Source organism: Scomber japonicus, chromosome 4, assembly GCF_027409825.1.
Source record: "Scomber japonicus isolate fScoJap1 chromosome 4, fScoJap1.pri, whole genome shotgun sequence".
Lineage (NCBI taxonomy): Eukaryota > Metazoa > Chordata > Actinopteri > Scombriformes > Scombridae > Scomber > Scomber japonicus.
The window spans coordinates 25,206,505-25,230,455 of record NC_070581.1 but is presented as its reverse complement, the minus strand read 5'-3'; the positions used below and the strand labels follow the sequence as shown (position 1 = coordinate 25,230,455).

At 40.0% G+C, this 23,951-nt stretch overlaps 2 protein-coding genes across 2 annotated transcripts; one reads left to right on the top strand and one right to left on the bottom strand.

Moving 5' to 3' along the window:
• Nucleotides 1–975: 975 nt before the first annotated feature.
• On the bottom strand, nucleotides 976–13,991 carry ankrd52a (ankyrin repeat domain 52a). The gene is made up of 28 exons (XM_053317432.1): nucleotides 13,807–13,991; nucleotides 13,170–13,253; nucleotides 12,959–13,037; nucleotides 12,690–12,760; nucleotides 12,273–12,473; nucleotides 12,086–12,173; nucleotides 11,629–11,771; nucleotides 11,201–11,413; nucleotides 10,901–10,979; nucleotides 10,678–10,792; nucleotides 10,471–10,553; nucleotides 10,261–10,378; nucleotides 10,084–10,152; nucleotides 9,844–9,984; nucleotides 9,454–9,516; nucleotides 9,204–9,315; nucleotides 8,988–9,059; nucleotides 8,679–8,880; nucleotides 8,487–8,574; nucleotides 8,226–8,343; nucleotides 4,595–4,814; nucleotides 4,400–4,487; nucleotides 4,180–4,263; nucleotides 3,860–4,005; nucleotides 3,512–3,594; nucleotides 3,291–3,373; nucleotides 2,443–2,534; nucleotides 976–1,940 (listed from the first exon to the last, which is right to left on the bottom strand). Exons 1-28 carry the CDS (start codon nucleotides 13,831–13,833, stop codon nucleotides 1,669–1,671), a joined length of 3,234 nt encoding a protein of 1,077 aa, XP_053173407.1. The 5' UTR covers nucleotides 13,834–13,991; the 3' UTR covers nucleotides 976–1,668.
• Nucleotides 13,992–15,768: 1,777 nt separating this feature from the next.
• coq10a (coenzyme Q10A) lies at nucleotides 15,769–21,494 on the top strand. The gene is made up of 5 exons (XM_053317431.1): nucleotides 15,769–15,905; nucleotides 18,026–18,175; nucleotides 18,287–18,479; nucleotides 18,600–18,701; nucleotides 18,811–21,494. Exons 1-5 carry the CDS (start codon nucleotides 15,769–15,771, stop codon nucleotides 18,976–18,978), a joined length of 750 nt encoding a protein of 249 aa, XP_053173406.1. The 3' UTR covers nucleotides 18,979–21,494.
• The last annotated feature ends 2,457 nt before the right edge of the window (nucleotides 21,495–23,951 follow it).

Sequence of the window (23,951 nt, the reverse complement as noted above, 5' to 3'; positions counted from 1 at the left end):
CAGTGATTGTCTATTCAATAACGTTAAACAAAAAAAAGGCCAAAAAAAGAAAATATTGCTTGAAAACTGCCCAATAAAAATAGCAGACAATACTCTTTAGCTGTTCAAATTGATGACCACCGAGAAGTTGAAATATATATATTTGTATATATATATATTTATATATAGCTATTAGATGTTTTAAGACTACTTCACCAGCTACGAGTAATACTCCTTTAGTGAGAGCTTGTTAAAACCGCGACGCTGATGGCCAGTTCAACTTCAGAATTTAGAAACACAAAAAGAACATAATCGTGCCTAAAAGAACAAAAAAAAAAAAAAAATTGGATTGCTCCCTTTTTTTTTTTTTTTTGATAATTAGGCCACTCTAATTCTGAAATCTTCTCCAAAAAAGGAAAGAAAGCTAAAGAAAAACCACTGTTAAAGAGATGGGAAATAAATTGAAATGGCTTGTTCATTTATGTGCTCAGATATATGATGCTTTGATGAGGTGTTGTTGGCAGATATTACTAGTAAAGCCTTCATCTAGAAATAAACAAGGCCTCAGTCAGTCACTATCCTACAGTAGTTCTCTAGTCCTACAAAAAGAGAACATTAGGCCTACGGACCCTGGGTGAAGATGAAGCAGCTGCTAAACGAGTTGACGAGGTATATCAAGATCTATTGTCTTTCTCTATACAGTACAGTTCATCTCAAATAAATAATTTATAGCCATAGTAGTGTTGATCAACTTTGGTCATAACTTATATGCTTAGAAACATTCTAGCTTAACAAACACTTATTTAGCATCTTTAAAACAATTAAGTCAGCATTAAGAACAAATTGATGTTACAACGCTGACCAGCGCATGGCCCTCCTTTGGAAGGAGACACGCTAATGTATTCAGCAGCATTATCCAAATTATCTTAAAATGCCAAACGATTCTAGGCCGTACATTTAAAGTACACTATGGAATTAACATCTTTGTGACCCTTTTCCAAATTTTCGGATTGTACTGTAGTACACAAGCATTGCACTCTTAAGCAAAAAAATTTAGATTTTTTTTTTCTTTCCCTTGTGTGGTTCCTTCATAAAAATCTAGGCTAACGGACATTTAAAAAACAAAAACAAAAAAGGAAAAAAAAAAAAAAAAAAGAGAAAAAAAAAATCTCAACAAACAAAGAAACTCTTTGATCATTCTTTTGGGAAGGCTGTTCCTCTACAAGGTCACCACAACTGATTAAACATGATATGACGTTTATATTGAATGATATGAAGAGAAAAGACAAGTCGAGGATACAGAGATTTCCATGCTCTTAGATGTCGGTTATATAATTATGTTCAACATGGTTTTAAAGGGTTAAATGATTTTTAGAGATGGCCAGATTGCTAGTGTTTGTTTTCGGATGCCACACTTCATCTGAGTGACCTTGTAGAGCAGTCAGCCTCTATGTATTAAGCACTACTAGGAGATGGAGGAATGGGATCTAATTGCATATTAGGTTTGACTGCACCTCAAGAGAAGACCAAACACTCACGCACACACAGACGCACAAACACATACATACACAGAGAACAGACATGTGGGCGGGTGCTCTCCTGGTCCTCTGGGCCATGTTAAAGGGAGTCGCCCCCTGGTGGTGATGATGGTGATAGCAGCTGACTGAGCGGGGGGGGCCACAAAAGACCTCACTCAGACAGACACCCGTCCAGGCCAACCGGTGCACCGTGACGGTCTTTGACGTAGCCGTTGTGGAGGCCGTTGCTGGGCAAGGGGGCGCAGGCGGCGGTGATGCCGCAGTGCTTCAGCAAGTTGAGACCCGGGGAGGGGGAGACGGTGGGAGAGGAGCAGGAGCAGGAGGAAGGGTCCCGCTGGGGGAAAGGCTTCATGGTAGAGAGGATCAGAGCCAGGCAGTCAGCCACGTCCTTGTTGGGAGCACAGGCCAGAGCTGGAGTGTGGCCTGGTGGACGGGAGAGTTCACATTAGCACAAAAGATAAAGCTTCAAAATCACGTGAATTATAACTTTTAAATAATCATTCTTAAAAAGGTTTTTGCTTGTTTAAACACATTTACCATAAATATAGACACCCCATTCTTAAACTCTGATATCAGAAAATCTAACTCAAAGATTAGACAGCAATAAAAATATGGTTGTTTCTTTGATACAAATGTTGTCTGGCATTCGTCTTCAAAGAAGCCAACAAGCACAAGAACACAGATGACTTAACATTTTGCTTTCAAATTTACTCCCACACATTAACTTGAAAGCTCACATGGCTTTTATTTGTAATTGATCATTTATCCCCATGAGTTTCAGGTCTTCACAAGTTCATTTTCACAGCAAATGGCTATGTAGAAGGTAGCAAAATATATTCAACATCTAAAACTACATTATGAAGTGTGGTGAGGAATGGTTAGCAGAAAAAAATCCACATAAACAGAGCTCATATAGTTAACTCACCTTCCTCATCCACAGCCAGCACAGTGGCTCCTCTACTCAGCAGTGCCTGCACCACCGTAGCCAGGCCATTACGTGCTGCAAGATGGAGCGGCCTGGAGGAGAACGAGGGACAGTATGAGACACAGCTGGCAAAGTATTCACCAACTAATCTGCTACTCTAACATTAGAACATGTGGAGAATAACCTAAACCTAAGATCCAGCTGATAAGTAGTGAACAGATATAAATAAATTAAATTGATTGGTTATAGTAAGAAAAGCACAGATCTTAACCCTCCTGTTGTCCTCAGGTCAAGGAAGGAAGAAAGGAGGGAAGGAATGATGAAGGAGGGAGGGAGAGAAGGAAGGAAGGAAGGAAGTGAGGAAATAAGTATGGAAGGAGGAGGGGGCAAAGAAAGAGGGAAGCAGGGGAAGAACGAAGAAAAAAGAAAGAGGGAGGTTGGAAGGAAAGAAGGAACAGAGATGGGGTCAATTTGACCCGGGAGGACAACAGGAGGGTTAATAATCACATTAACGGTGGCTTTGTTCAGGTTCAGCCATCATTTATTTTTTTATGTAACCTGTGCTTTTCATACTGTGACATGTCAAAAAGGCTTTAAGTGTTGTGTGTGTGTAAATAAACATGTCTCCAATAAAGTCAAATACTGCATGATTAAAAAAGAAGATTTAAAACATACATTATTACTAACATTACCCCCCAAAAAGACACTAGAACTTCCATTACAGTATTTCTGAGACTGTTGGCCTCAAAAATTTAGCCTTGCAATCCTCTAAAAACAACCCCAGATAAAACAATATGCTCTTTGTCCTCTTATTTGTTTTTTTGCTTAGAAATGTACTGGATTCTCACATTTGCAGAGCACTGTTGGTGGCATTTATAAGAGTGGGACTGTGAATCTCTCCCAGAATCAGCAGGGCACACATCTCATGAGCCTGAGGGATGAAACACAAAGTCAGTAAAGAAATACAATTGTTTTTTTTTTTGTTTAATATATAATAAATTATTACAGAGAAACTATTTGCTTAGGTGCAGAGGTGCTTTATGATACTGTGAATGATTATGATGTGTACCTTTCTGCAGGCCAGGTGCAGGGCAGTGTTCCTGTTCTCATCCAGCAGTGTCAGGTCAGCCTTGGCCCGGTGAAGAAGGATGGCTGAACAACACAAAAACACACAAAAACACATTTATTTCCTGAGACTAAACATGTTGCTATTTGGCCATTACAGTCAGGTGAGATGCAAAACAGACCTATTCAAGACTAGTGTGAGACATGCAGCTCTGTATTCTGAAGAAAAACACGTTGCTCTGAAGAATCTCTGAGAAATAACACATTGAAATGATATATATACAAAACCAGACAGAACATTCAATCAATGTATTTGATTCAACATTGATCGATCACCCAAAAGCAGACTTACCCACTGTGCCACTGTGTCCCTTATCAGCAGCTACCATCAGAGCAGAGCGTCCACTTTTGTCCACTGCATTGATCTCTGTCCCGTGGCGAAGCACCAGCTGAAGTCCTGCAACATCCTCAGCAAATGCAGCAGCATGCAGTGGGGTCCTACAGGCACAGACCGAGACAGACCAACCAATTATTGTTTGATCGGTGTTACAGCTATAAATAGAAAAGGTCTGTGGGAGCTTTCGATGAGAACAGCTGACAAAACAGAAAACAGGAGGACGAACAGATGCAGGTAATAAATCTGACATTAAAAAAAGTGTTCTGCAGTCTCACCTTCCTTTGGCATCTCTGGTGTTAATCATGTGGACCCCAGCAGATTCAAGCAGCCTCTCTGCAGCACCGCTGTGGCCATTCATCCTACGAGCAAAAACAGCCGAGCTTGTTAATGAAATGATGGCTTTATCTAAACCTACAGAAGGTTGTTTTTTTTCTTTGAGGAAAAAGGTAAGTAGTTGTGACACACTGACACACAAGACGAGAAGTTAATACTCACAGAGCACAGTGCAGGGGGGTGAAAGGGTTTCCCTCTTCATGGATAAATGTTTTAAATTCAAGTAAAACCTCCAAACAGTCTTCATGCCCTGAGAACAAACACACTCAGCATCATAAACAACAGATGTTACAGTGATTAATTACAACATTTATGCTCGGGGATCAGGCAATTTCCACTCAATCAAACTGAGCAAACCTTTGTAAGCAGCCCAGTGTAATGGGGTGTATTGTTTGTTGTCCAGCAATTTATCTTGTGGGTCTGTTGCCATGGCGGCCTGCACCAGACTGGCCAGGATCTCCGTGTGGCCTCTGGATGCTGCGTAGTGCAGCGGTGTCCTACCCTGGATGTCCCGACACAGTGTAGAAGCTTTGTGCTCCAGCAGGGCTGTCACACAGTCGTCATGGCCCAACACCGCCTAAAAAAAACAAAAAAAAAACACCAAGGAGCGATGAGATCATTTCAATCTACACTAATTTAAACAACAAAATATGATCACAAATTCTTTACTATAGACAGTTATGTATTTTGCTCCTGGATTACAGCAGTATTAATTAGATCTGCAATACTTTCCTGGAAAAGGACTGAGTCTATTCCTAGATCAAGAATGTTATTCACTTATGAATCATCCCTGGACCTCATATTTGTTTTTTTTCCCTGTGTTCGGTATTTGTTTTTTGTTTTGCTCTTTTTAGTTTCTGTATTTAAAGCTTGAATTATGTCTCTTAATAAAAAGTAAAAAAGAAAGAAAGAATGCTATTTAATAGATGCTGAATCTTAATTGAGATTTCTTAAAATCTAAGATCACGATCAAACTGGCCACCAAGTACACCTGGGCTCTGTTGATTTGAACATTAAGACTCCTGAGCAGATGGCACTATTAGAGATAGTAATATTGGATTGGATTGATCTAATATTTTCCAACTTCTTTGGACCGATTGCTGGGGTACCAGCTATTCCTTATTGTAGAGACAGTCTCAGCTGCTCCTAAATAGTGAATGGAGAAATGTCCGGCTTCTAAGTCTCCTGAGTGTTGCTGCTGTGGTGGTTGTAAATTTGTTTTCATTTTTAAAGACATGCAGAAAATGATTTATGTGTGCATAAAATATATACATATTTCCTTTGAGGCATTACAAACACACTCTCCCCTAATATATAAAGGCACCTGATGTTTTTAGAAATCTAAAATTCTCCCAAAAACTCTTCAATCCCACTAGTGTACATAAGCTGGGGTGTGTGGGCTACGTACAGTGTTTCCCCTATAATTATACAAGCCTGGCGAGCTGCCAGGCCGATGAGATCCTGTCAAAAAAAAGTGGGGGTGGTGGGCAAGTCATGTAATCGGTGCATGTCTGAACATCGTGCATCACTGGTAACAGCTTTATACATATACCAACATCTTCAGAAGCCTCATGTGTTTTGGAAACAAGTGCTGTGGACCAATGAAGTTAAAATAAAGCTCTTTGGCCTCAATCACAATCAATCAGCAAAGGTATGTTTGTTTAAAAAAGGAGCAGCATTTCATGAAAAGAACACCTTCAAATTGTTAAACATGGGGGTGGATCTATCGTGCTTTTCGGTTGTGTTGCAGCCAGTGGCACAGGAAGCGTTGCAGGGGTGGAGGGACGAATGGATTCAACTAAATAACAGAAAATAATTCTGGATGCAAACATCAGAGCATCTGTAAAAAAAGCTGAAGCTGAAAAGAGGACAGCTTCTACCTCAGGATGATGGTCTTAAACATACCTCAACATCCAAAGAGACACAAGCTGAAGGTTTAGGAATAACCCTCACCATCATCTGTTTTTAACATAACTGAAAATCTGAAAAGCCAGAATATGAAAATTGAAACAGACTTTTATCCGTCTGCATAAAGTGTTTGCAAGCTGTGATACAGAAGGTGTTGATAAGTATTGACTACGTAGGCTGCCCAAACATGTGCTGATCCCACAGCTGATTTTGTTAAATCTATGACATAAAAAGTAACTCCATTAATGTTTGCTGAAAATGTGGCGTTTTATGTTCCGTGTCAGGGTTATAGTTGTGGTGTGGACGCTGCCATCCACATGAATTAGAACGACTTTTAAAACTATGTATTTATAGTTATAGTTGAAGTTCTTGGTGTGGACAGGCCTTAATAATCCACAAGTAAATTGGGGTTTCTCATACAACACACTGCTTCTTCACTTTATTATTGTTACCTGTCTGAGCATCCGGAGCATCCTAACCCTAACACTGTTTGAGTCCTTTTGGGTCCTGCTGGGTTTTTTTGTGCACTTTGAATGATGTAGATTTAAGTTTTAGCAGGCATTCAGCACCGGTGCACACACTGACTGAACATTAATATAAATCACTGTAAATGTGAGCAGGAATTATAAGTGATAGCTTTGCATGCAACTATGCACAATGCCCGCATTCTACACTGAAACTCAGGCCCTGCATGTGCTGCAGAGGCTGTTTACAACATTATTTGTCAAGTGCCACAACTTTTGCATACAGCTATATTAGTCAAAGTGACCAAACCACAACAGTTACTTTCATACTTCAACTACATCAAGCTGACAATACTTTTATGCTCTTTTGCTTGAATGCAGGACTGTTACTTGTAATGGAGTATTTTCACACTGCAGTATTGGTACTTTTACTTCAGTCGATGATCTGAACACTTCTTCCACCTCAACATTAAAGCTGGATAAGATCCAGAGACAGTCAGTCCTGCAGCTCCTCCACGCTGCACCAGTCAGTGCTGCTGCTGCTGCTGCCTGTTTCTATCATGGAGGAGAACTAAAGCTGCTCATGTTAACTACTGACAACAAAATAAATTCAGTTAATCTACACTGTTTGATCTGCGGTGTTATGGAGATTTAAATAAAGCTGACAGTTAATATTTCCTTGCAAGCTGCCGCATTCAAAGCCATCACTACAACAATAACACTGAGAATGGATTTAGCGCCGAATCTTTCTCAGGACATTATGCAGGAAAAAGCAGGGAGAAATATAAGCCATATAGATTAATCTTGCAGTTTAACTTCATGCATTAAACCCCTTTTTCCTCTTCGCCTGGCAGCCACATCCTCATACATGAGTCCAGCAGCACAAAGCTAGCCAGCTAATCAGAAAGGAACTGCTTGGTTACGCATATAAATAACACAGGAGTAGAAATCCTCCGGGTGCCTCCATTTCGCTGCTTTTTAAATAGCAGACTTGGTGATAACATCTACCAGCAAGAAGCGTGTTTACTGGACAAGCAGTTTGACAGTTCATTGGGCATTTAGTCAATGGTTTGCATCACATTCGTATAATTAAAGTACCATTTTATTGGCATGTCATATTGACAGAAATGTTCATTCTGATATGACTGAGATTTAATTTTAAAGACTTAATCTCCTGACACCAATGATGTGCCGATATCATTTTTATGCCTAAAATTAAATGTTTTAATTAAAAAAAAGGAAAAAAAGGGGAATTTTAATCTTCATTTCATTCGCCTCTTCATTTTTTACTCCTTTAATAACGCAGCTTTACAATTGAGGTTTTTAAAACAGGTACCTATGAGCGAGAACAAAGGTTAAAATACCGCTCATGTGCATATAATAAAAGCACCATTTTATTGGCTTGTCATATCCAAAATCTAAGATGATATGTGGTCTCATATTATGATATAATATCAATATACTGCCCAGCGCTAAGTGCTTGTGTGACTTCTACTGAATAATCTAACACTTGCACTTTACCCACCAATTATTCTTGAATGGATTTTGTCCTGCTGCTAATTACTCTTGTATTAAAGCTGCAGCCACAGTACAGTGCAGTGGTGTGTTGGACCTACCCCTCTGTGCAAAGATGTGCTGCTCCTCTTGTCCTTGGCATCTGGCAAGGCACCCTTCTCCAACAGGTAGTGAACACAGTCAGTGTGACCTCCCAGAACAGCTAACATCAGAGGGGTCCTGAGGGGCACAGAAGTGACAATAAAGAAGTGTTCTATCCCCTCCACTGTGGGCTCATTGATCAAAACAGCTGAATATACAAAGTGAAGCCATTCTCTGCAGAATAAACAACTTGTAGTAGTAACACAAAGAGAACCACTCACTGGCCAAATTTGTCTGCGACGTTGGTGAGATCCCCCTCCTCCCCGTAGTCAATCATCATGCGCAGGCAGTCAGAGTGACCATTGGCAGCTGTTATGAAACAAGGATTCCTTTTAAAATATGCATTTATCTATATCATGTTATTTACTCTATCTGGGTGGTATGAAATCTTCCAGCGGGGGTTAGCAGCATACCTGCAACATGAATTGGAGTCCACATGAGACGGTTGTCATTGAGGAGACAGGAAGCCCCCTGAGCCAACAGCACCTCCACACAGCGGGCGTAGCCTTTCTGGGCGGCCAAGTAGAGCACAGAACGGCCTGCGGCGTCCTGCATGTCCACATAGGCTGCAGTTTCTGTCAGCACACGCAGAGCCTGCCAGTGACCCTTATCAGCCTGAGGGAGCAGAGGAAGAGAGTCACAACTTTGCATTCGGTCAAGATTAAGAGGCTGATTAGAATCACTGACAAAGCAGATAGTTGTTAAAAATGTGAAACATTTACAGCAAGATGCAGAGGACTGACTGGTATACTGCTCTCTATGTCTCCTAGTGCATTAAAGGACATCTCCAGGAGCTGAAAAACATGAACCACAATGATGGATTTAGTGTTACTGAAACAAAACTACACATATTAATATCAATTAACACTTCCTTTACAAGATGTATGAAGTGTGACATTTGTGACACGTGATGTTCGTGATTTAAGAGAGTAACGTACCAGCTCCAGGTTTTGTTTGTTGCCATGGTAAGCTGCATAGTGAACAGCACTGTAACCCTTTGAGTTGACCATCGATGGATCAGCACCATTGTCCAAAAGATGCTCCAAGCAGCTGTTGTTAGAAGACAACATATGGATGAAGAGAAAGGGGGAGGAAAGTGGCAATTAATTTGTTTTTCCCGCAAGCAAACATTGTTTCAGTTCATTGAATCATAAGCCTTAATCACATTACAGCCATGGAAAAACTCACAAGTATGATTCCTTGGCCTCATCCTCATCATTCTGATGGTTCCCAGAAAAATGACGATCAACTCTAAAAAAAGGAGAGAAATTACTGGGTGTGTGATTTCACTATGGAGCCAAATATTTAGAGCATTTATGCATTCATGAAACTTTATTTTAACATTCTGTGAACTAAACAGACTAAAGAATTGAGAAATACACCGCAGGAGGGTAAAAGAAACACAAATTTCAAAATCCACCAACCAAACTGACAGTTTTACAAGTCAATCTGTGTTCTGTAACAATGGTTGACTTTCTGCCAGACTTGGAACAGTCTCGGACTTCGAACATTTTGTGGCTTGTGTTCCTTCTCCCGTTTCTGGGAGAGAACACATAAGGAGAGAGGTTTTGTCCCAACCTGCTGAAGGCTTGGGAGGCGGCAGAGTAGTGCAGGGGAGTACAGCCTGTCTGGTCAGGCTCGTTGACCTCAGCGCCAGCGCTCACCAGGGTCACAGTGCACTGGTACCTCCCATTAGCAGCCGCATAGTGCAACGGAGTCCTAAGGCGAGGAGGGAGAGAATACAGTTAACCTTTAGTTCAGCTGCACAGACATGTTGTTACAGCATCAGTAAAAAACTAAACAAAAGGTGACACTCACCTTCCCATTATGTCCCTCTTATTCAAGTCGGTACCGCTACTTAAGAGCAAGTTCAGACATTCAACATTTCTGTGGGAAAAAAAAAGATGACCAGGGAGAGGAAATTAAGTTGGAGCAACAGATGCCATGTGACAGAAGAATATTTTAAGCAAATGCAAAGCAGATTCTGCATCCTACCCTCCAGAGGCAGCAGCGTGTAGACAGGTCCTCCCAAAGTTGTCAGGGGTGTTTATGTCAAACCCAGCAGATAGTACGTGCTCCTTACTCATGGATGAAACTATACTATACAGCTGACCTGTAGGGTAATGAAAAAAAAGGGGGTGAGGGTAACAGCTTTGCCCAAGTGTAAATACAAATATGGGAGGACATAGTTAATCAGAGACAAACCTGAGGAGAGTAACTTGCGACAACAGTCTGAAAACCCGTACAGCACAGCTAAGTGCAAGGGGAACATTCCGTGGATCCCACGTCTGGAAAACCAAAATAAGGGCGTTAGAAGCCAAATGGTCGATATCACGAATGTTAACCCCACTTAAACCCGACAGTATCACAGCATTAAGCAAAACCAAAACCACTTGGAGGCTTTTTCAATACCTGGCTGTGTCTGCTCCGTTGGTCATCAGAGTGCTGATCAGAAGTTCATGGCCGTACTTAGCAGCAACGTGGAGAGGAGTATTGCCATACTTATCCACACAATCAATCTCCCCACCTGATGGAAAGTGAAGAAGAGAGAATGAATCAAAGAGCCTTTACGAGAAGAGAAAATCCTGCACCATCAAATTGTTAGCAATAAGTGAGACAGCACAGTCATGGTTACCGTTTTGGATGAGGATCTGAGAGCGTGTGAAGCGTCCGTGAATGGCTGCCATGTGCAGGGGGCTCTTCCCTTCTTTGCTCTAGATAAAGGTGAATGAATCATCAGAATAATTCATTTTAAGTGTAGGTCAGAGATCATAAAAATACTGCTACAACAACAATATGTTTAGTTCAAATATCAACAATCTTTCTCCAGAATAATGTACTCTACCTTTAACAATCACCAGATTTCCTGATTATTAATAGCAGGAACAGAGAAAGGAAGTAAAACTATAATAAAATGCTTCAGGTAATTACATACCTGCTGGTTGACATCTGCCCCATTGTTGACCAGCAACTCCAGACAGAGGGCACCGTTGGTGGAGACGGCGGCCAAGTGCAGAGGGGTGTAGCCGCACTTGTTGGGCTGGTTAACATTAGCTCCGTGGTTCACCAGCTCGGTAGCAACAGCCTCCTGTCCCATGTAGCAAGCCACATGGAGCGCAGTGTTTCCAAAGCCATTGGGCTCATCAATCTGACACGGCAAAAGACAAACGTGACGTAAGAGTCAGACTGTGCCCTGAGCCTGAAAGGAAGGATTCTCAGAGATCTTAAAATAAGAGTCCTTTGATCAGAGGTCAGCTGCTGCCCACAATCAAAGACTAATTGTTAGTCCCTATGACATTTAATGACAACAGACAAGGAGAGGGGGGGTGGGTTACTTTTAAAATGTTCTGTTAATGAACTCACCTCAGTCCCCATCCTCAGGAGGTACTTTACAATTTCGATGTGACCACTTGCAGCAGCAGCGTGGAGAGGTGTGTAGCCCTGCTTATCCTTGCAGCATTTGTCTGCACTGCGAGACACCAGCAACTTCACAACCTCCACATACCCTACAGGACGCAACACAAAAAAAATAAACAGGAGAAAACATGTCAGCGTTATTTCTAGAACAAATTCTATTTATTTCCACAGATTCAATCCAATAACATCCACAAGCAGAGAGGTTTAAATAAATGAAACACAACCCTCAGTTCTATTTGGTTATTGTGGTGTCCTTTCGCCCACAGACTGTGACACAAGGACTTCTCCATGTTATTGCTTTTTGTTTAAGTAAAACTTGCTGTGAACAATAGGAGCTTTTACTGCTATCTGACAATGGGAATTTGTGTTGTGCAGCACTGGCAAGAGAATGAAACTCGCTTACCCAAGTAAGCAGCACAATGGATAGGCTGTCTCTCCCTCTTATCGATGGCACTCAGGTTGGCCCCTTTGTTCAGCAGCAGCTTCACCATCTATGAGACACATGAAATAGAAGTCATCATTTCAGGAATCTAAAAAAGAAAAACGGGAAGCGATAAAAAGAATAGATGAGCGATTGTGCCTCGTCTCACCTCCTGGAACCCGCTCTGAGCTGCGTGGTGCAGCGCAGTTCTGCCGGTGCGATCTGCCATGTTCAGGTTGCTCAGCTGGGTTAGCAGGGCCTCTGCGCAGCGTGTGGCACGGTTGGCAGCAGCCACATGCAGTGGTGTCTGCCAGAACTTGTCTCGTGCATTTGCCTCTGCTCCGCGCCTCAGCAGCAGACCCACTGCCCTCTGGGGAGAGGGAAGCAATAGCAAGTGCTTAAAGCATATATCATATCTGCGGTTTGCTGCATTTCTCATTGCAGTCAGTGCAATATTTTGGTGCATGAATCTAAATGAGATCTATAATCATTGTGGAGGAATACATAATAGAATTAGAGAGTGAAGTCATCAGACAGAGAGATAATTAGACTCTAAGAAATGACAGAAGAAGAGTTTATTGCTCACTTCATTCCTAGAGGCAGCCGCCCTGTGCAACGGGGTCAACCATACATGGTCTTTAGCATTTACACTGGCACCTGGAAGACAAAAAAATAAATAAAATCAACCATTATTGAAAATTAATCTTGCAGGTGAAAGGGCAATGCTGCTGAACTGGTCATGCAGGGGAATATTTGCTGGTGTAGTGACAAAGATTTAAGTATGCATCACATTTCTTTAACCCAGTAGAGGTTAAATTCTCACCCAGGGGTCAGGCATGCATGCAGCTCACTCACCTGATTCAATGAGGAGGTCCATTATATGGACATCACCCACACAGGCAGCAGCATGAAGTGGCGTACGGCGCTCTTGGTCCTGTGGGGATTAAAACATATAGTGCTTTAAATTTCCCTGTTTAACTGATAAGTACCTGGGGCCCCAAATCCTCCATGATCTGGCCCCCATTTTGCATTTAAACCTAAACGCACATCATGCATACATACATACCAGTGCATTGACATCCTCCTTTTTGTGCAATAATAGTTGAACTTCTTCAGCATTACGATTGAAGATGGCCTGGACCAGAGGAGGCTGCAACACACAAAATACCTGCTCAGTTAACGCTGCATTAAATCACGTTAAAGCTGATCCTGCAGCGACCATCACCGCTCCGTCTGACTCCACTGAGCGCGTCATTATCCCTCATTACGACGATTAACTACACGGTGAAATGGTTAAAACGATAAATAAGCATGCTAATTGTTATATCTGATGAGTTTACTGTAAATAAACCGAGTGCAGTGCTTGTTTTCCCTCCAGTAAATACACGGAGCCCTGGCTGAGGCCTGCAGCACAGGCCGTTGTCTTACGTCAGCTAGCTGAGCGGCGGTGGCTAACATTAGCTGGCCGTGACCCAGAACTGGGCCTGCACCGTAATAATGAGCACCGAGGATCACTAGCTGTAGGGGAGGTCTATCATTATGATGCCTGATATGCAATTAAAAAATAACATGCACGGTTTATCGGGTTAAAACCGAAAACAAGCAGTTCGGCGGTGAAGACGTAGTACGCTGCGCACAAGAGCAGGAATGTTCCCAGCAATTAGACTGCGCCACAAACACGGAGCGCTTTCCTTTCAGCGTACCTGGTCTACAATGTTGAGTACTCCCATCTCCCAAACTCAGCCAGGACGGAGCTCCTTCATGAGGATGAAACTTCGAGGTATATTGCGGTGCGCTACTGTGTCCACTTTTTTTTTCTTCAGACTGCACCCATAGCTGGCTGCAAACTGTCAGAAATGCGGTCTTGATCTGTCACTGTTGTTGTCTGTATCCGATGTCTGGTCTGACGAGTCTGGCTACGACGCTGCCGCTCCGCCTACAGGCGTGGCGGCGGCGCTCTGCTCCCCGCTGGGGGGGAAAGAGCGACACCGTGTGGCAGGAAGCCGCATAGCATGGTGCTCCTTTTTCTGTTAAATCTCTGCTATGACTATACAGTTTTAGACTAGCTTTTATTACACTTTATGTCTTTTAATTTAATTTTACTTTTCTTAAGTCTTTTTAATTTATTTTAACCTAGTTTTTTACTCTAACTTTTGAAAAACTTTTTTTTCTCTTATTTATTTCTTATTTACTTTTGTACCTATTTATTTATTTATTGTATTTACTTATTTTTATTTATTTATTTTTAAATTTTAACTTACTTTTTTCCCATAACATTGCAACATTTCAAAATATCATGACCTTAATGTTCTTCCTCTCAGTGTGACCCCAATAGTTCACCATACTTTACGCTGCAAAAGATGGAGGGAAATAAACATATGTTGTTATGATGGCACCAATTTTCTCTATGATGTAACTTTTTGGGGGGTTGTGGTGCATACACAATATTAAAGGGCAGGTTCACACTTTATCCAAGTCTGTCTTAAAACAATACTCAGGTGCCCAAGTGAACATTAAATCATGTTTTTCTTGCCACAATCATTCCTCATTGTGCTCATTGTGCTCATTGCTGTATACCTACTTTTACTAATTACTAATTTTTTTAATTAATATTTTTCATATTTTGTAAATAAATCATGAGTTATTTGGAGGATACATGGGTTTAAATGGGTTTATATTCTGGTCACTTTCACATATGTTTGATTCAATTTGATGCTGTAACAAGTGAATTTCCCCATTGTGGGAATAATAAAGTACAATCTAATCTAAAATAATCTAATCTGTAACCTATTACATTTCCAAAGTAACCTTCCTAACCCTGCATTTACTTGAAAATCACCTGAATTTAGATGTTGGTGCTTAATGGGTACACTTACCCTAACAGCTGAAAACATTTGTTGGACTTACTTTAATTAAGTAATTGAAATGTATTATAAATAAATCATGGCATGGGTTTAAATGGTGTCACAGTACCAATTAAGCTCCATGCCAGACATTTGACTTTTTTCATATCTTTATTTAGTTATTACATTTTAAATAAAGTAAAGTAAAGTAAAGTAAGTAGAGGATCTGAGTACTTCTTTCAGCACTGTTCAGAATGAAATAACATAAAATAAAATAATATAATAATAATGTTAGGTTAATTTACCCTCCAGTACAGCAGGGGGAAGCATTTCACCCCACAACCTTAAACTCAACCCTCAGACCCGAAGAAAGAACAGTTTGTCCCACCGGCGTTTATTTAGCAGCAGAAGGTCGTCCGCAGCTGGGCGGTATTTCACAAAAAAAACTCCAAAACCGAAACTAGCACAAATAATATAAAACTTTGCAGTACATTTGGGGGCTTGAGAGTTGGAGTGATGTGAGTATCACTGGGTAAAACAGAGGACCGCGGCTGCTCGTCGCGTTTGATCGGACTCGTTATGAAACCCTGCTAACCTCAGCTAGCTATCGTTAGCTAGCAGTGAGCTGTCGTAACTAAGGCTAGTAACGTTGACAACCGGCCGGAAGCTGCTGGTTAAATCAACCGGGCCATTCCTAGCAACCAGTCCTAGTTACCATTCCAAGTGGTAAGGAGCAGAAGGAAAGAGCGGGTTGTTGTATCTGGAGTGGAAACACCAGGACTCCGCTTCACAGAGACAGTCCAAAGGATCTGCCCCGGTTTGATGGCAGCCACGGCCGGTGCCCGGAGGTTACCCATGGGTGTGCGGACATTCAGTGACTATCTGCAGATTGCCGCTGTGGGCTCCTCTCGGTCGGCTCGGACAGCGGTGCCGAGAGGATGCATGAGACAAAGCATCAGGTGAGCCGGGACAAGGAGACACTGAGTCTGTTATTTTAAAGGTGTTACTGTGGTTTGAGAAGTGGGGGACACGCAAAACAGGGAGTCCTCCACCAAATAACTACTACTACATACATTTAGGGACTATGTTGTGAGACAAAATCCAGGAAGTAATGAAAGTATAGCACCTACCAAGACTGATCAAATCTGGACCGGATTATTTTAGAGAGGCTCAAAGTGTCTTTAAAACACAGTTTCAGAATTGTGAAAGTTTTATTCTGTTTGTGAAAATGCAATAAAGGCACATTTCACTGGACACTGTGCTTGAAGCAGCTTTGGAATTAGGTTTAAGTCCAAAACTACAATACCATCAAAAGTCCATCCGTAAAGAAGAAGGAAAAACAAAAAGCACATACTCATATCTATCAGTCAACTTGTGTACGGTCCATTCTCTGAGCAGGCAGCTTTTTTAAAACTGAGGAATCAATGATAAACAAAAGGTTATTACACTTTTATCTTTTGTCTATTTTCATATGTAGAAACTTTAGAACATGCAGGAATAGATGAAAAAACAGTGATCATGTGTGGAGGTGACACCATGCAGTTAAAAAATAATAATAAATGAAGGGGACACAAACAGGCATGTCCCCCCTGTCCGCAGTGTAAATTACACCCCAGTATTATTATACATGACAGACAGCAAGTCCTTTTAATGCATAGTGACTGACAGACTCTGTTGTTTCCTGTGGATCAAACGGTGTAAAAGAGGAAAAGGTCACTGGATAATGTTATCAGGGTAGTCATACTCATGTTTTCATGTGTAAACAGAGTGACAGGGCAGGAGGGTAAGTGACTGTTACACCCTGGTCGCTACTGTAATTTCACAGCTTACCCTTTATTACCACTAAGAAGGAAAGACTTCTTAGTGGTAAACCCTTACATACTGTTCATATTCTGACTCATAATTAGTCTCTACACCAATTCACATTCATAAATCTCACGTCAGTCATTAATAAATGGTTGATTAATCATTCAAAATCACTATATTTATGGTCCGGGAAAACATTTGAACACATTTGAATGCTGATTTTTGAATCAAATTTGTACATTTACGTATATAAAAATGTGTATCAGCTGCACACAAAAAACAACAACAACATGCATTTTATAAGCAGTTTTGAGCACCGTTGCATAGAATAGAAAGCTATGTTGTCATTATATTTGACCTATAATGAGATTTACAGGTGCCGCTGTACTGTGAGTCACATTAGGAAAAGTCAGGCTAAAAGAAATGTGTATAGGTGTTTTTTTTTCTTATAGCTCTCAAATGTAAAAATGGGTCCAAAGTTGACCCTAAACAATATGTAAGGGTTAAGTAGTAGTTGTAATAAAATATGTTGTAATGATTATTCTATGATATATATTTTACTATTATTGTTCTTATTCTTATTGCTGCTTTTCTATTCTACTGTCCACTTGCTGCTGTTGTAACGCAAATTTCCCCATTGTGGGACTAATAAAGGGATATCTTATGTTATTAAAGCCATTATCAATATCCAGTACTATCTTATCAACAGCCGATGATATTGGAGATACTATCACAAGGTGTTTAATTGGTTTGCCTAAAAAAAAAAGATAGTTTAGAAGTTTGATTATCAGATAAAACAACTATAATACTGACATGATCAAATTAACAACAATCAGCTAATTTTAAGGGCTTATACAATAGTACTTGTTTAACCTTGCATCAGCTGACAGAGTTAGTATACTGATGCACTGATCCAGAGTCAGTATTGATGCATTTTTCTAGTCATATGCGTCATGACTCATTAGCTCAGTATCTACAGGTCACCTACCAGAAACCACATTGTCTAAGTGGTGCAACTAGAGTGAGTGAGGGTGTGACTCTAAATAGCTTTTATTTTTCTATTCATAACTAAAGGCCCTTCTCAGAAATTACCAGCACACTCACAACATGTCACGGTCCCAGCATAATACATGTGTACTTAGTGACATTTGGTGGCTGGAAACTGGAATGTAGTGGGCTTGTTTTGTTGTGTTTTTTTTTTTGTGCCTGGTTGGGTTGGGTTTTTCTCTTTCCAGAATGAGGCTCATGGGATATTTCCTCTTAACTTTTTTAGGCACTTGTCATCATGTGGCATTTTGATGACGAGAACTCCCAGGCTGCTTTGCCTCCAAGATTGGGACACAATGGCGGCTGTTTCCCAAAGCAGAAACTTCATCAGCCTTACCAACAAAAGGAAGGAGTACTCCGAGCGTAGGATACTTGGGTAAGTTTCCAGTTTAAGCTACTAATTAACTGTATCTCTGTGTTTTTTTTTGTTTTTTTTTAATTTAATTTTATATGTTAAACTTCTAATACTTGCTGGGGTTTTTTTTAGGTATTCTATGCAGGAGATGTACGATGTTGTGGCCAATGTCGATGATTACAAGCTTTTTGTGCCCTGGTGTAAGAAGTCAGAGACCATCATGAAAAGAGCGGGCCACAGCAAGGCTCGTCTCGAAGTGGGATTCCCTCCGGTGGTGGAGAGATACACGTCTATGATCACCTGTGTCCGACCCCATCTAGTCAAAGTAAGTGCCTACCAGTCTGTGTGGATGGGAATTGTGTTTTAATATTATATGTTTTAGTTGAAGTGTCTCCCAAAATTCCCATTTCTAATCACAGTGTTTGTGTTTTTGGGTGATTTTTAGGCAGTGTGCACTGATGGAAAGCTGTTCAATCACCTGGAGACGATATGGCGCTTCAGTCCTGGCATTCCCGGTTATCCTCGCACCTGCACAGTAGACTTTTCTGTAAGTAGCCAGTAGTCACTTTCTTCTTTGTGTGTTTCATAAAGTCTACCATTTCCATATTTTATGACACGTACGCTAAAAATAGATTGTATTTGTGTGTTTTCACCAGATATCCTTCGAGTTCCGCTCTTTGCTGCACTCCCAGTTAGCCACCATGTTCTTCGACGAGGTCGTAAAGACGAACGTTGCTGCGTTCGAGCGTCGAGCCGGTAAGCTCTACGGCCCAGAGACTCGTATCCCCCGAGAGCTGATGTTCCACGAGGTGCATCAGACGTGATCCCAGCCACTGTAATGTCCTCATCATTTGGCCTTAAGAACCCACACCGCCATGCCAACCTTTTATTCCCCCTCTCTCTCTCTCTCTCTCTCCACTCACACGAACTTGCATGATGCTGCTTAGTCGCCAAACCCCCTTCGAGTCTTCACCGCTGCACAGACATCATAGCGGCTCCTGAAACTCTTGTAAAGCGTGATGTTGGAATATCAATCTTTTTTTTTTTTTTTTTTAAATTCCAGCCTCGACAAATTCTCATTCGTCTCCTCCTCATTCGTCTTTTGTGTTAAGTCTTTCTTTCTACCTCCACTGAAGGGATCCACGTTTAGCTGAAAGAGCCCCGCCATTGCTCTCGCTCCATGGCAGTTATGAGCTGTATTTATGTAAAAATAATAATAATTGAAAACAGTAAATAATTGCAATATCATGTTATCAATGATAGAATCCACTATTATTTTAAAGAACAGCACAAGAACACTGAACAAAAAACCCTTTTTTTATTTTTTTGCACAAGAGGTGCAGACACAGAGGCTCTTTGATCCAGACTTTTGCTCTGGATGAAGTCTTTATAGCTCACTGTGACCTCGCTGACACGTTATCAAGTCAGCCTCACTTCCACACTTGGATCATCTGATTATACTGTATCAGGCAAGCGTTATTCTCTTTTGCCTTTACTTTTATTTTGAAATTTAGGTTTTTAATATATATTGTTTGACATGTAGGTAGTGAGCTCGGAGCAAAACTTTAGATCCTTTTTAATTTATTCAGCGGTGGTTTATGTAAATTAAATGTTGTTATCGGGTTCAAATTAAATGTGCCATGTTTGGGACATTGAGAGAGTGTTGTTACTGTATGTTGTGACAATTTCATTGAAGTGCAACTTTTTTGCAAAGGGGGAAAAAAAAGTTTTTTGTTTTTTTTTCATTAGCCAGCTGTGACCTCAGTCGACATTGAGGTTTTGGGACATTTAGCTTTAACTTTGGCTCTTTTGTTGTGCAGTGAAGATTGTGTTTTTGGACATTGAGACTTGGCCTGCCAATCTTTTAATAATGTTTTATTTTACAGCCCAGCAGTAAGAAACTCAACTTAATCAGAAGATTAACAAACACGAGGGAATCTAACTCTGTTAAACCAAGGTCACAGCACAGTTTAGAGCGAAATCTCTAATAACAAGAAAAAAGTGTGATAGAATAACTTACTTTATATATGATACATACTTTGTTTGTACAAACACACAGCTAAAGATAAATTGTTAAAATTGCATTTCTGTAATTCAGATTATCACATTTAACGCTGCTTTAAATAATGCAGATTAGTTTCATCATCAGTTAATCTACTTTTTTTCTTTTTAAATGAGTAGTTTTGTTTGTAAAATGAGAGAAAACAGTAATATCACAGTTTCCAAAAGACCAAAGTGATATCTTCAAATGCCCAAAAACTCAACCATGTTCAGTTCACCATCACAGAAGACTTAAAAGAAACCATCAAATATTCACATTTGAGAAGCTGGAACTGGAAATCCTGCATATTACATATTAGTCATTACTGGAGAGATCAGCAGCAGCAGCAGCAGCAGCACTGTATCACATGTTGTATTTCATGGTCCATTCATCCATCTGAAGAACAGCGCACGTTAATCTTCTGTCATGTACATTATTCAGTAGTTCAATATTACTGTTGGGCTGTAGAATAAAACATTATCAATCATTTATCATTGTCTATGGGTTTCATGCTTATTACTTTTTTTTTTCTTTTTTGGAAAGTTTTAGCTTTTATTTATATTCATGCATGGATGTAACTTAACACAGAAGCAAATAGTTACTATATACTGTTTCTGTGTTACATTATTAGGGCATGACTACATCATTTTTTGTTGGGATTTATATTAAATATCTAAGCAGCCCTTATTTTATTTTTTTTCTCTCTCGTTATTCCACGCTTAAGGGCTCATAATTTGCCAAAAAAGGTCAATGAAAGAAGTCACTCACAGTGTATTTAAAGTATTGTGTCCACGTGTTCCCAAGTCTCATACTCCAAATAAAACTGAACTGTGGTCGAGCACTTTTTTTTTTTTTTTTTTTCAAAGCTGGATTTTTTTGGCTTCAGTGTTGGTTTAATTTGATCCGTTAAGTGTGAGGTGAAGGGACACTTAATCATCAATGCATGAAGAATGTGTATTAAATCAACGTGGGTCTGTGAATTACTGTTACATAGTAATTAAAAATAAAAACAAAAACAGCTTATAGTGTAATTTATTAGGAGAGTGTTATATTTTTAAGCGATTTTAAAAGAAGTCAATTTAACACCATTTACTGGGATGCTGTTCAGCGGTCAGATATATGGTGTTCACGTTGTCGGTAATGTTGCATCATGCACGAATCTCCACTTTTGAGTTGTGTTTTTTTTTTTTTCCCCTCTCCATTATTGCCACTTACAGATTCAACTTCATGTTTCACTCTGTATCGTTGTTGGTGCTAATTCAGTGCAAATCAGAATCACACAGAAGAGAAATATTTTAAGTTTAAACAGAATAAATGTTTTACAGTATATATAAATATATATAAAAGCAACTTTTCCTGCATTTCCACATTAATTGCAGGTGTATGACTGATCCTCTTGTCTAATACTGACAGCCTGGTGTTTATACTATATATATATAACAGGGCTGAGGAGTTGCTACAATAGAAGATATTGCCATACGTTTTGCAGTCCGATCACTTTGTTTTACGTTGCAGGCTAAAAATGTATCATTGTAAATACTGTCAGTGCATTTCAGAGCTTTTATTTAAATTAAAAAAAACAGAACCGGTGTTATTGTGTGTGTGTGTGTGTTGTTTCTGAGTCCTTTTCCCAAATTGCTTTTAGAGTGACTATAGGTGAGTGTAAATGTGAAGGCTGGACGAGGCTCGGCTCTCTCTCGGCAGGAGGCAGCTGACCAGAGAGAAACCAGAGTGGGGTGCTGGTATGTGGGCCAGTTATTAATAACAGCACACAGGAGAGGTGGGCATGTGGACTGTCCTTTCCTTGAACACGTCCATTGCATGTCACATTAAAAAAAAAATCATGCCCCTCTCCATACTTCAGTCTTGTGATATAGGAAGAGATGTTTGAGGATATATTTAGATTTACACTAGTGGTCTTGAAATGTAAACATTATTAGCAGATATACTTTTCACTTTAAGTATTGCATTCAAAAACTAAATGTATCTTCAAAATTCCACTTTCTGATGAAGTATGTTTGAACTATTTTCCTTAATGTGTCATTTTATCATTTTTTTTTAGGTGGATATTTTAAATAAGCTCATTCAGGTTTTCTGTCTCTCCCTACACTGTAGTATCCATCTATATATTTGTGTAAATTTTAACTTGTGCAAAACAAACTCAACTAAAACAATTTTTTTTAAGAGTATAAATCTGCTCAATAACAAGGCAAGCATGTTTTCAGTTGACATGTCACATGACAGTCGGAGGGGAAAAAGATCATCCATCATTCAGACAGAAAGGACACTGATCTTCTTCTTCAGTGACTGTTTTCAGCTCTACTAATTCCAGATATCAGATAATCACAATTACATCCTGGAGCATAAGGTGAGACCAGATGGGTGTTTATTCACAGGTGCTAAAATATGAACCCTTTCACACATAAATGATGATAACCTCAGTCAAGATGTTTTTTTTACTTCTTTAGGCATGAATTTTAGTTTTGACTTCAATTCTTTAAAAACTCTAATTTTTCACATCCACTCAGGTTGACAGCATGTGTTTGAGTTTTCAATTAAAGATAATGTATTTTACAGAGCACCCTGGTGGTCAAGTGGTTAGAGTGCATGCCATGTAATAGCAGCGTCCCTGGTTTGAATCCAACCAGGGACCTATGCTGCAGATTTTTCTCCTGATATTTTACATACACACACTTCTCCCAATCACAAAAGAAAGAGACAAGACAAGTGTTAATAAAAACCTTTATTATTTTTCATTTTTTGTTAGGTTTTCCAATATTTGCTTTTTGAGATTTTCTTGCCCGTTTGACCCATCCAGCCCCATCCCCAAAGTGTTTCTCTGATGAGTCCTCCCAGTTCTTATTACCATGTACAACCTGTTTACTATGCTCCTCTACGATCAAAATAACCACACTTCCTGAACAGCAAACCCGCCACGTGGAACGAAACACTACAGTAAAAACACAAAAAACACGCCTGGTGAAGCCAGAAGGAAGATGGTAGCAGAAGGAGAGAGGAAGAGAGAGAGAAATTTGAACATCTGAGTGAACTACTGACTAAAACACAGCAAGAGTATTGTTTGTATGTTTTTGGGGAAAGGGGGAGAGAAAAAAGACCCAAGATGCAACTTAAACTACACAAAACTGGAGTGTTGACAAACCCAGAGGCAGCAGGTAAAGATGGTGCACAACTTAAGAGCAAGCTTGAAACATTCAAGTGAAACACCTGAACAAAAAAAAAAAAAAAACAGACAGAGCTAGGCAAGAAATTGTGTGTGTATATATATATACAAGATAGCTGCAATTTTTCTTTTTGTTCGTACTCAAAAAAAAATTTTTTCACAGTGACCAGTGAGACTGAACGCTACAGTGAGACTGGACACCACTACGCTGTTTGGTAAACTATGGTAATCATTGTGGTTATTATTACAAGCAAATGGTCGCACAGAGCTTATACATTCAACCTATACATATATATACCTATGTACACAAAGTATAAATAAAACCACAAAATGAGAACCCAAAGATTATACTTTTTATACATAATCAACACCAAAAAAAAAAAAAAAAAACTCTGTAAAAAGGGGACACATTCAATCTGGGGTTTGTTTTTATTTCTAATGCTACAAATTAGGAAATCCAATCAAGCAAGTGCTCATTTTTGGAGTAGTTGTTGTTTAAAGCGCTCTCCTGTGGGGATAACATAACATACACTCAAATAAGACAGGACTTGAACAAATACAAAGCCCCCCCCCCC